Source organism: Mytilus galloprovincialis, chromosome 3 (genome assembly GCF_965363235.1).
Source record: "Mytilus galloprovincialis chromosome 3, xbMytGall1.hap1.1, whole genome shotgun sequence".
In the NCBI taxonomy this organism is placed as follows: Eukaryota; Metazoa; Mollusca; class Bivalvia; order Mytilida; family Mytilidae; genus Mytilus; species Mytilus galloprovincialis.
In genome coordinates, this window is record NC_134840.1 from 48,147,650 (window position 1) to 48,160,707 (window position 13,058).

General features: G+C 32.2%; 1 protein-coding gene across 2 annotated transcripts in view; it reads left to right on the forward strand.

The window, feature by feature from the left end:
• The window catches only part of LOC143068168 (RNA polymerase II-associated protein 1-like), a 40,076-nt gene extending 30,488 nt beyond the window's left edge, over positions 1-9,588 (forward strand). Inside the window, exons 25-31 of one of the 2 annotated variants that reach the window (XM_076242012.1) lie at positions 490-690; positions 1,067-1,192; positions 2,568-2,725; positions 3,223-3,355; positions 4,091-4,256; positions 4,650-4,874; positions 9,317-9,588. In XM_076242012.1, the coding sequence (XP_076098127.1) occupies positions 490-690; positions 1,067-1,192; positions 2,568-2,725; positions 3,223-3,355; positions 4,091-4,256; positions 4,650-4,874; positions 9,317-9,439 (1,132 nt within the window). In that variant the 3' untranslated portion in view covers positions 9,440-9,588. The remainder of the gene's footprint in view (positions 1-489; positions 691-1,066; positions 1,193-2,567; positions 2,726-3,222; positions 3,356-4,090; positions 4,257-4,649; positions 4,875-9,316) is intronic. The other variant, XM_076242013.1, reaches the window with a different exon arrangement.
• The last annotated feature ends 3,470 nt before the right edge of the window (positions 9,589-13,058 follow it).

Here is a 13,058-nt window from a genome sequence, read left to right on the forward strand (position 1 = left end):
AAATACAAATATAAGATTTTTGGTAGGAACGAAAAAATAAAATAAAATAAAATCTTGCTGGTAAATACAAATAAAAGATTTTCAGGCGGAACGAATTGATAGGGTCGGTCGGTAAAGGGCAAACAAACAATATTTTAATTTAAGCCTGATGAACTGGACATGTTTTAAAAGTACAGTTGATGAACTGGACATGTTTTAAAAGTATAGTTGATGAACTGGACATGTTTTAAAAGTACAGTTGATGAACTGGACATGTTTCATCATCTTGTGTTGACTTGAAATTGGCACTCGATGGATTAGTGGACATATTTCATATTATTTTGAATTATGTTGATTGTTTCATATTTGCTCCAATACAGAAAATTTTCTTCAACATTTTTGCCATTGTTAAATTGGTTAATGACTTTGATTTTGAAAATAGTATTTTATGATGTTTGAATGTATCAAAGTTCACCTGATTAAACAGTTATTTGTTTTATTAATATTCAGTAACCAATCAGAAACAGAGACCCTATCATCACTAGAAAGCTTGAAGCTCTCTGACATCACACATCTACGCAGTGCTACTCAACAAGAGTTTACATTTACCTGTTCCCAGCTAACATCAGCAGCCAGATCACAACTACCCAGTATTAGAGCTACATACATTAAAGCTTTCAGTTATTTTGAAAAAGAGGTTTTTGTGTCAAGGTACATATTTTTTTTCATGTGCCAAAAACAAGGGTTTTATACGCCAAAACATTTTAATTCATTGAAGAATGTTTTTGTTGTGGTTCATATAATTGATAATTGTTATTGACAATTTCTGCTGGGATTACAGATTTATGTTTTGCAGATATTTATTAATTGATTTTCATTTTTGTAAAAATTATTATAATACATTTTGTAAACTTCCCTTCAAGGGGAGTTGATGTAAAAGTTTCATGGTCAATCTTAAGTGCATTGATAAAAATTACCAAAAAATCTTACTTTAAGCTGCATTGAAGCTTCAAAATGAAAATAAAGGACTGGTTTTATAATGATCAATAGAAAAGTTGTGTAAGAACAATATAACCATATTTTGCAGACATTTGTTTCATATGAATCCACTTGAAATACAGAAATTACTAACCTCCAGCACAGAAGAGTTCCTGTTGCCTACTGACTGGATGTATATGCCACTCATTTATTTATACAATCATTTTAGCTCTGTGTAAGTTGGAAAGAATATACTGTGTGTGACCTTAAGTATTCAAAATTTTGTCATTGGTATATATTTGAACCAAATTAAGTTGTTCAAAAATAGTGTACATGTTCACATCAGAAGGAAAAAAAAAACTGACGACAAAACTAGGATCAAAAAAAGAAATATAATTACTGTGGATTCATTTATTTTCGTGGGTATCAATTTTCGTGGATAGTGAAAAAAAGACGTTTCGTGGTATACGTAAATTCGTGGATCGCTGATAACAAAAAAAAAAAAAAATTCAGATACATAATTCGTTGATTTGTTTTTGATTTAGGAGATCATATAACCTCCTTGGTTTAATCAATAATAAAACAAACAAAAAAGAAGGAATTCATTGAAAAAGTTTTGAATTGTCAAAATCCTCGCTTGGTCATTTTAGGTTAAAGTGTTCATTGAAAATTTCTATTACAATAATGGACAAAGACAACTAATTATTTGTTTGTTTTACAATTTATAAATGCTTGTCGGAATTCTATAAGGAAATCAAAACTTAATGATTGAAAGCTCATTTCCCTAATCACGATATAATAAACAGTCATATAAGTAAAAGGTGTGAAAATAAATGTTCCTGTCATAAATAATATTACCTACGGGCAATATCCCCGTACTTAATCCTATTGATTTTCAATCACTAGTAAACCAAAGTATGACACGGTAATTAACAACTTGCAGTTATGTTCCATGAACAGTTTTAATCAATTTTAAAAAAAGTAAATTATCACTGATATTCGATATATTTATTATTGATTTAATTGAACTACTTGTATCTTCTTTCAATAAAAAACACGTGTTATGTTACAATGTTTATCGCTAGTCAACACTATACTAGAACTGCATAACATAACCGGAAATAAACATCCGACTCCATACTCATTTATCGGGATTATTCTTCGTTGAATTCTTAAATTCGTGGTTCGCTGTGACCCACGAAACCCACGAAAATTGGTATACCACGAATAAAAATGAATCCACAGTACACAGTTCTGCTTCAACAACAGTTTGAAAATTTCCAACCAGGAATGACCACAGGAATACCTGGGGATGATTACAGACCTGGCAAACCTAAGACATAGAAAGTTTTATTTGTTTCTACTCTGTTTAGATTGAACTATAGTTGCTTAAAACAACTGCATTTGGACTCTGTTGGATATTTGTCGGATTGTCAAACATGTCACATTCCCTTATTTTATATTGTGGCATTTAGAAGTAAGAAATTAGACTACAAATATACAACTGCACAATTTGACATTTACTCCTGAGCATAGAATAGTGAATGGACAAAAGATTTGATGAGGCATCCATTTCATTTAAGCTTACATTGATACATTTTATATTACAGTGGAACAGAGGTACAGAATGCCTTATCAGTGGGTGAAACTGATACCATATCTAATGTTCTGAAATGGATCTTCCTGTTAGAGAGAGATCAGTCTGAAGTCATGTCAACCATCTCTATAACACTGAAAATAGCCAGATTGATGTGCACATTTTTAACAGGTAATAAGAATTGAAAAAAAGCATGGAACTATTTTGAAATGGTGTTTAGTCCCATATATAAACTACATGTAATTGCTTGCAATATTTTGTTCCCTTCAGTAAGAGAAAGTTGGAACACTTGCATGCATACTCTCCTTGTCTCCTTATATTACTGTGGGCGTGTGCTCATCATCCAGAACTGTAGGACAGCCTGTGAGAATTTTAAATGGTTGAACAGGACTAGATTGGAAACGTTGAACTTCCTTCTCCCACCTTAAACTTGACGGGTTCTTCTACAGCAGTTTGGTAAAATTTCTTACCAGTTTATCAGTTTGAATTGATGAAGCTAATTGCTATTGGTCAGAATTTTGAATGAATTGCAAGAGGTTGAGAGAAACACTAACAATCAAGCGTTACTAAATCAAAATAAATTATAACGTTTAAAAATAGAATTTACATGTAGTTTTTAAAAATAGAATTATTTTAAAGGTTAAGGCAAAATAGATATTATCTTGTAGGAAATGATTTGTTCCTTGACAAGACAGTCCATTGTTACCTGGCAGCTTTCCTCAGAGAGTATACCAAACCAGTAAATCTAAATATGATGAACTTTGAAGAAAATATACCTGGGTTGTTGTCATTTTATGATTTGTAAGTTCTTGTTATTATGCATTAAACAACTTGACTAAAAATAATTTGGCTCATTTCATTTTCATAAAATGTTAACAAAATATCTATTTATCGGAAAAATTTCATTGGATATTTTCAGTTTGATAAAATTATATTTTGATCATTGAGAAGCTTAATATTTCATTACAATTAGAAACTGATTAAAACCTCCATCTGAGTTATCTCTTGCAGTATGGTATTATTTTTTTGTTAAATGAATATAAATATGAAGTGCTTTATCAGAAATAGTTTGGTTTGTCATCTAAAGTATTTACATCTAAAAATAAACAAATTGACTCCAAAAGCTATACAAACTGTCAATTAGTTACAGACAATAGTTAATTCTGCTCACCATAAGAGCAAGTATTTAAGTATTTTGTTATTCTTTTATATCTCTACCAGATGATGAATTTAATGCAGTGTTTTATTCTGCTTGTACAGTATACATGTTATAACCTATAGTTGTCAATTACTGTGTTATTTGGTCTCTTGTGGAGAGTTGTCTCATTGGCAATCATACCACATCTTTTTTTTTATATGATAAAGTTTTTTGGCTACAAATCACATGACTACATAGACTGTTAATTAAAAAGTAGGAGCACAAGGTTCATCAAAATTATGTTTTATACTTGAAAATCTTAAATCGAACTACAAATGTATTGACTTTCAATTGTGTGTGTTTAATGTTCGTATACATATTGAAACATATTATTTCAGTTACATCACAGTTCTTCACCAGTTTGAGGCTGTGTCATTTGGAGATTCTTTGTTTGGTTGTTATGTACTAATTCCATTACAACAACAACACAGTCTGGAATTAAGAAGGTCCATCTGGACAGAACACAGAGGAATACTTAGAACTCTATACTTGCCTATCACAGAGGTAATAGTTTAATGTTATTTAACAAATGTTATAGCCAAACTGTTTTTAATTTGCACTTTTTTCAACTGAGTAGGATATTTGAAGTATTAAATATTGGCTGTCATTTCTGACATAATCACATGATTAAAGAAATAATTGATGCAAGCTATACTTTATTGTAGTTTTAACATGGGTAGGCATTATATTCGTGATTATTTTTTGCCCGAGCGACAGTGACATTGCATCAATTATTTCGATTCTGATTAGGAATCTAGAAAAAAATATTTCACTAAATACTTTCAGGCACTTCAGTATTCAACAACAGTTAAAAAGAATAAGAAAAATATGAAGGAATTAAAATGCAAAAGGAAAACATAAAGTCAAACAAAATGAGAATATTTTGTTTTTTTGCAGATGTTGATTCCAATAGAGAGATATTTACAGCCAGAGGAGACAAACACAGAAATGATGAGACTTTATTATGAGTGTTTGTTGTCATTAACAGTACGACCCAGATGGGCCCCTGTGTTATACTTGGTTGCTGTTCATCATGTTAATAGATTTATTTACACACAAGATAATAAGCATACGAAGTTAAAACACGCTATGTTGAAAGAGGCACTTAGAGGGGAATACAAGGTAGGTTTTTAGGCAGTTAAGCTGCCTTATGCGAGCACCCTGGATTTGTGTGCTACCCAATAAATGCTGAAATACGTGCCATTGTTATTATCTAGCTGGATATTATGTTATTTATAACTTATTGGACATTTTTTTCATAATTTTCATTCTGGATTACAAAAAATATGACCAAAAAAACCTTAAATGATCGTTGATTTTCCCAAAAGTTTTGAAGTTGCACATTGGAAGTAGAGCACATTAGGAATCCTTATGTATTTTATTATCCCCTGAGCTTTTGGCTAAGATGTCAAAGAACAAATGTATGAAATATTTAATCGCCGAAAATCTCTAAAGACAAGTAGTTTAGATTTCCCAAATTGCAAAAGTCGTAGGAATATTGTTTGTCATCAATACGTAGTCAACTACGTCAGTAGTCTATTAAAATAAGTTCGACTGGTCACGCTGTTGGCGGCAATTTTGAATTAGAATACGAAATTTCGTATCTTTTCAATTTGGACGCAGGGGTTCAAATTAGCGGTGGTCCGAGGTCTGCGACCTACCATTTTCGCAGTCGGACTTTCTACTTGGTTACTAGCTATATATATATATCTACGCCGACGGACCTTGAAAGAAAATAAAAAAATAACTTTCCAAACATTTTTACCAAAGTTTTCTAATAAACGATCTCAAACTTATTTTCATCATTACTATCCATGACAGCGATGTTCAATTTGTTCAACCGCTAGATTTATACAGAAAATCGCCGACAAATAATATGTAAATCCGAGTAAAATCGTATCTCACTTCATCTGTCAAAAACAACATTGAAAATAAAATGGCTGCCGGGGAAGACAATTACAATATCGGATCCGATTCCGGAAGCGGATAATGGTAATCCCGGGTTTGGCTATCATTTAAAAAAAATCCAGACAGGTGACAAAATACATCTATGCATGGTAAATAAATATAAACACTAGAATTGAAAACCAAAAGATATATGTAAAAGAAAGAAAAAGCAGAAAACATTTTGTACACAAATTTTAATGTCAAAATCCAATACAATGTGACAGCTGGGAACAGTTTATCTAACAATATATATATGTTTCTGGTAACAGTATACATTTTCTTTATCAGTGATAAATGTTGGTAATGCATGTTTGATGCTTTTAAAGTTAAACATATTACTGCAATGATCTGCAATTTCAAGGGGTATTTTCTTCTCAATTTTGATGGGTCAGTTAAAATAGCTGGAAGTTTCTTATATAAAAAAAAAGATGTGATGTGATTGCCAATGAGACAACTGTCCACAAAAGACCAAAATGACACAGACATTAACAACTATAGGTCATCGTACTGCCTTCAACAATGAGCAAAGCCCATACCATTACCACATAGTCAGCTATAAAAGGCCCCAATAAGACAATGTGAAACAATTCAAACAAGAAAACTAATAGCCTTATTTATATAAAAAAAAATAACTATGAAACAAATATGTTACACATAAACAAACGACAACCACTGAATTACAGGCTCCTGACTTGGGACAGGCACAAATAGTGCAACTATATATATGATACCTGAATGTAAGCAAATCTTATTATATATAGGTGGAGTCCATTGGGCCACTCTACCTCCTCCTGTTTGATAACTTTGAAATGGATGAGATCCCCACCCCTCGACCGTATACATTCATGTATGAGACTAAATCAATAATCAAATGAAATATAATGGAAGTCCCCAGGGTCATCCCACCCCCTCATGTTTTAGAACTTGGAAACAGTCGAGATCCCCACCCCTAAACCATATTTATTCATGTATGGGACAACATATAATTAATCAAATGAAATATAGGGGGAGTCCCTGGGGATCACCCCATCCCTCCTGTTTGATAACTTGGTAACTGTCGAGATCCCTATCCCTAAACCATATATCTTCATGTAGTGGACAATATAACAAATCAAATGAAATATGTAGAGGGAGTCCCTGGGGATCACCCCAACCCTCCTATTTGAGAACTTGGAAATGGTCGAGATCCCCACCCCTCCTATTTGAGAACTTGAAAACGGTCGAGATCCCCACCCCTAAACCATATATATTTATGTATGGGACAATATAACAAATCAAATGAAATATGTAGAGGGAGTCCCTGGGGATCACCCCACCCCTCCTATTTGAGAACTTGGAAACGGTCGAGATCCCCACCCCTAAACCATATATATTTATGTATGGGACATATAACAAATCAAATGAAATATGTAGAGGGAGTCCCTGGGGATCACCCCACCCCTCCTATTTGAGAACTTGGAAACGGTCGAGATCCCCACCCCTAAACCATATATATTTATGTATGGGACAATATAACAAATCATATGAAATATAGGTGGAGTTCGTGGGGCCACTCTCCCCCTTCCGGTTAGAGAATTTGGAAACAGTTGAGATCACCAATCTTAAACCATATATATTCTTGTATGGGACAATATTACAAATCAAAGGAATAATGTGGGGGTCCCTAGGGTCACTGTTCATCCTCCTGTTTGAGAACTTGGAAACATTCGAGATCCTCAACCCTAAACCATATTTATTCATGTATGGGACAATATAACTATTCAAATGAAATATAGGTGGTTCCCTGGGGGTCACCCCACCCCTCATGTTTGAGAACTTGATAACTGTCAAAATCCCCACCCCTAAACCATATATATTCATGTATGGGACAATATAACAAATCATATGAAATATAGATGGAGTTTGTGGGGCCACTCTACCTCTTCCTGTTTGAGAATTTATAATGGTTGAAATCCACAATCTTAAACCATATATATTTATGTATGGGATAATATTACAAATCAAATAAATTACAAGAGGGTCCCTATGGTCACTGTACACCCTCCTGTTTGAGAACTTGGAAAAATTCGAGATCCTCACCCCTTAATCATATATACTCATGTATGGGACTATATAACAAATCAAATGAAATATAGGGGAAGTCCATGTGGTCACCATACCCCTCCTGTTTAAGAACTTGGAAACAGTTGGGATCCCCACCTCTAAATAAAATGAAATATAGGGAGAGTCCCTGTGGTCACCATACCCCTCCTGTTTAATAACTTGGAAACAGTTGGGATCCCCACCTCTATATAAAATGAAATATAGGGAGAGTCCCTGCAGTCACCCCACCTTTAAATTAAACATATATAATCATGTATGAGAACTGATCAAATGAAATATAGGGAGAGTCCTTAGGGTCACCCTACCCACTCCTGTTTGATAACTTAGTGTACTGTTGAACACAAACTCAGATTTCTTTCCAGGGAAGCAAGTCTATTCATACTTTTACAAGCTCGTACTAAAGTCAATTTGAACTTCTAACAGTCAACCAATACTAACGTTAACGAACTGCAATCATTGCAAACTTGTACCACTGCAGACTCATGACCATGAAAAAATATACTTGATATATGTGTTGCTTTTAAAAACTTTGACAAAATATGTATTATTTGCCTCAATGATTAATTCATTATTAAAGGAACATAAATGTACAATATATGATTGTTTAATGTTTGTTCTTTTTAAAAAATCTTTAAAAAACAAATTGAAGCAACAACATTTGTTTTATTATATAAACTTCTGCCAAGTTTGCCTCTGCTTTTTTTTTTACTTAACTGCCTACAGCGCCTTTGGTGCTTTGATTTTGTACTTACATGTACTTCTGCTTATTTTAAATAAAATGTTTCATTTTGGATAAAAAAATCATTTAAATTTGGCATCACATTTGTGAGGTTTTACACAATATTAAACATTGTTGTAAATGGGGATATTGATTATAGAACAAATATTTGACTCTAACCAAACAGTTTGAAATTTTAGACATTTTTATTTGACCTATCCCAAAGTAGGTTTTTCATAATTTTTAAAAGAAAACATTTAATGCCATTTTGAAAAAATATTTGCTTAACAGTTGACTCCACCAAAAGATGATTTGCTGTATATTCATTAATTTTCGTGGATGCTATTTGTTTGTGGATTGAGAAAACTCATAATTATCAGAAAAGTTGTATGGGCTTTGCTCATTGTTGAAGGCCATACTGTGACCTATAGTTGTTAATGTCTGTGTCATTTTGGTCTCTTGTGGACAGTTGTCTCATTGGCAATCATACCACATCTTCTTTGTTATATGTTCCTGGATATTTGATTTCATGGTTTTGCCAAAGTCTGCATACAACCCTATAGAACATTTGCAATTTGCTGAACATTTAAATTCTTGGTTCATCTGTACCTAAGAAATCCACGAAATATGGTATCCAATGAATGATAATTAATCCACAGTAATGGTTAAGGAAGGAATCAAGCTTATCTTAAATCCTGTTCTTTTTTACACACTTACAAATCTATTAGCTGTTATATGTATTTAACACCATGGGCAATATAATTTTGACAGTGTTCTAGTGTTCTATATTTTTCAGGATCTATGTCATCATCTTCTGTACTACAAACAACCTGATGTTACTAGTGATTTTGGAATGGAATTCTATCAGACATTACCAGATATCAGACAACAGTTGCTTGACACTGTACAGAGTAACTAATATTGGACAAAAACTTCGGACAGTTTTCCAAAGATGTTATATTATTTCATCTCTCTAAAGAGTAACTTTTATAGTCACAATAATTTACAGTGTGTAAAGAATGACTCATAATTATCAGAAAAGTTGGCGAAATAACTGATTTTAAATAACATTTTGTTGTCAGTAGAGCATTATTTAATGTGTTTCATGCATACTTTTAGCAGGCAACACTGTTAACTAATACCTAAACTGTTTGCTGATTTTTAATGTCATTAATAAAACATTAAAAAAAACCTGATACATTGTTTATGGCAATCAAAGTAAAGTTAATCTGGAGTATTTACCATAAAGAACTTTCATAATACATGTATAAGACAACAAAAAACAAAATGCACAATGTTTTTTTCAGCTAAAACTTCCTAGATATTATATAAGATGAGGCAGTATCAACTAAACAGATGAATCAACAATACCTCCAACTCTGTCTGACTAAAACCTTCAATTGGATCCGACACTTGAAAAAGGCATTAGATATCAAAAGATCTCCCTATGAATTGAATCTGATCCTTGTATAAAGCATTGAATATAAGATATCAAAAGATCTCCCTATGAATTGGACATGACTCTTGTATAAAGCATTAGAATAAAACATATCAAAAGATCCCTATGAATTGGATATGACTCTTGTATAAAGTATTGAACATAACATATCAAAAGATCTACCTATGAATTGGACATGACTCTTGTATAAAGCATTAGAATATAACATATCAAAAGATCCCTATGAATTGGATATGACTCTTGTATAAAGTATTGAACATAAGATATCAAAAGATCCCTATGAATTGAATCTGACACTTGTATAAAACATTGAATATAAGATATCAAAAGATCTCCCTATAAATTGGATCTGACACTTGAAAAAAGCATTGAATATAAAATATCAAATGATCTCCCTATGAATTGAATCTGACACTGGTAAAAAGCATTAGAATAAAACATATCAAAAGATCCCTATGAATTGGATTTGACACTTGTATAAAGCATTGAACATAAGATATCAAAAGATCTCCCTATGAATTGGATCTGACACTTGTATAAAGCATTGAATATAACATATCAAAAGATCTACCTATGAATTGGATCTGACACTTGTATAAAGCATTGAATATAAAATATCAAATGATCTCCGTATGAATTGAATCTGACACTTGTATAAAGCATTGAATATAAGGTATCAAAAGATCTTCCTATAAATTGGATCTGACATCTGTAAAAAGCATTGAATTTAAAATATCAAATGATCTCCCTATAAATTGGATCTGACACTGGTAAAAAGCATTAGAATAAAACATATCTAAAGATCCCTATGAATTGGATTTGACACTTGTATCAAGCATTGAACATAAGATATCAAAAGATCTCCCTATGAAATGGATTTGACACTTGTATGAAGCATTGAACATAAGATATCAAAAGATCTCCCTATGAAATGGATTTGACACTTGTATAAAGCATTGAATATAAAATATCAAATGATCTCCCTATGAATTGGATTTGACATCTGTTATAAGCATTGAATATAAAATATCAAATGATCTCCCTATAAAATGAATCTGACACTGGTAAAATGCATTGAATATAAGATATCAAAAGATCTCCCTATGAGTTGGATTTGACATCTGTTATAAGCATTGAATATAAGCTATCAAATGATCTCCCTATGAATTGGATTTGACACTTGTATAAAGCATTGAATATAAAATATCAAAAGATCTTCCTATGTATTGAATCTGATCCTTGTAAAAAGCATTGAACATAAGATATCAAAAGATCTCCATATGAAATGGATATGACACTTGTATAAAGCATTGAACATAAGCTATCAACAGATCCCTATGAATTGGATTTGACATCTGTTATAAGCATTGAATATAAAATATCAAATGATCTCCCTATGAAATGAATCTGACACTGGTAAAATGCATTGAATATAAGATATCAAAAGATCTCCCTATGAGTGGGATTTGACATCTGTTATAAGCATTGGATATAAGCTATCAAAAGATCTCCCTATGAGATGGATCTGACACTTGTAAAATGCATTGAATATAAGCTATCAAAAGATCTCCCTATAAATTGGATTTGACACTTGTAAAACGCATTGAACATAAGATATCAAAAGATCTCCCTATGAATTGGATTTGACACCTGTTATAAGCATTGAATATAAGATATCAAATGATCACCCTATGAATTGAATCTGACACTTGTAAAAAGCATTGAATATAACATATCAAAAGATCTCACTATGTCAATTAGCCCTTTCACTTTAAGAGTTGTAAGAGGTAAAAGAACAGATTTTTTTTAATTTTACATGATAGATGTTATGGGATCAATGTCAATGAGGTAGCAACCCAACAACAACAAACCCAAAAAGACAATTTGTATTTTACATTTCCTCCAAAAAAATAATTAATGAATGCTATTACAAGTTAGTTGTCCTTTATTGAATACCCATGTCACAGATGACCATGTTTATGTTCCAATTGTAGTGGTTACAATACAGTTTTCTTTTCTTAAATTTGCCATTACCAAATTTGTACTAAGAGTTACATGATGGGTGCCACTAGTGGCGTAGGATATGCATGCCCTTCTGGAGTATATTTGGTAAACGTATAAGCTCACTAGATTTTCTTTTTCAAGGAGTTTGAAATTGGCATATAATTCTTTCACCTTTGACTGCATTTCAGTCCGTAAAATATCTTATCAAGTTCAGTCTGTGCAAAGTACATCTGCAGGTGAACAATGTCACAGTTTAAAAGATTGCTTCAGTTTTGAAATCTGTTATTGTACTTTTAATATACTGTTCTTTATTAAAGTCTTGTTTGTCATTTAAAAGTACATTTATTTCAATAACCACGGAGTAGCTTTTGACCTCTTATTTTCACTTGTTACAATTCCAGCATTCTAGGTGTCTACAAAAAAGTCTCTGCTTGTCATCATCCATTTTATTAACCTCAAAGTTTTTATGGGCTGATATGAAAAATGTTCTTTGAATATTGTATAGGAAAATCGTGTTTGAATATTCATATCAGTATTTACCTGTAATCAAAGTCTGGTTGATTCTGCCACGTGTACCTGTCGTGATCTCGATCCAGATTTGTTAGACAAGGACCGTTCATAATTCGAAGCATGTGTATGACTTGTACTTGTAGAACCACCTCTACTGTGTCTATTTCTTCCGAAACATGTTTTAATACTTTTTCGAAACTGAATTGAATTTACAAAATAAACGAAGGGGTTTACAGTAAAATTTAGAAATAGCAATATTTTGGCTACTTGTGATGTAATTGAAAACCATTGTGTTTTAGTGTAATTGTATCCTAATATGATCATTATGTCAATTGTGCTAGATGGTGTGGTCGTTATAATGAAACTAGTTAGAACAATCGTAACAACACGTGACATATTCCGTACAGCTTGTGAACAGTTTGAAATAGACTTGGTGAGAACTTTTGATTTCAAGGCATGCAAAATTGTGATAAAGAGAACAGGTAGTATGGAAAACAAAATAGTTAAAACGAGGTTTGTTGTTTCTCTAAGTCTAGGGTCTTTGGATCCGTTTATGAGAACAGCA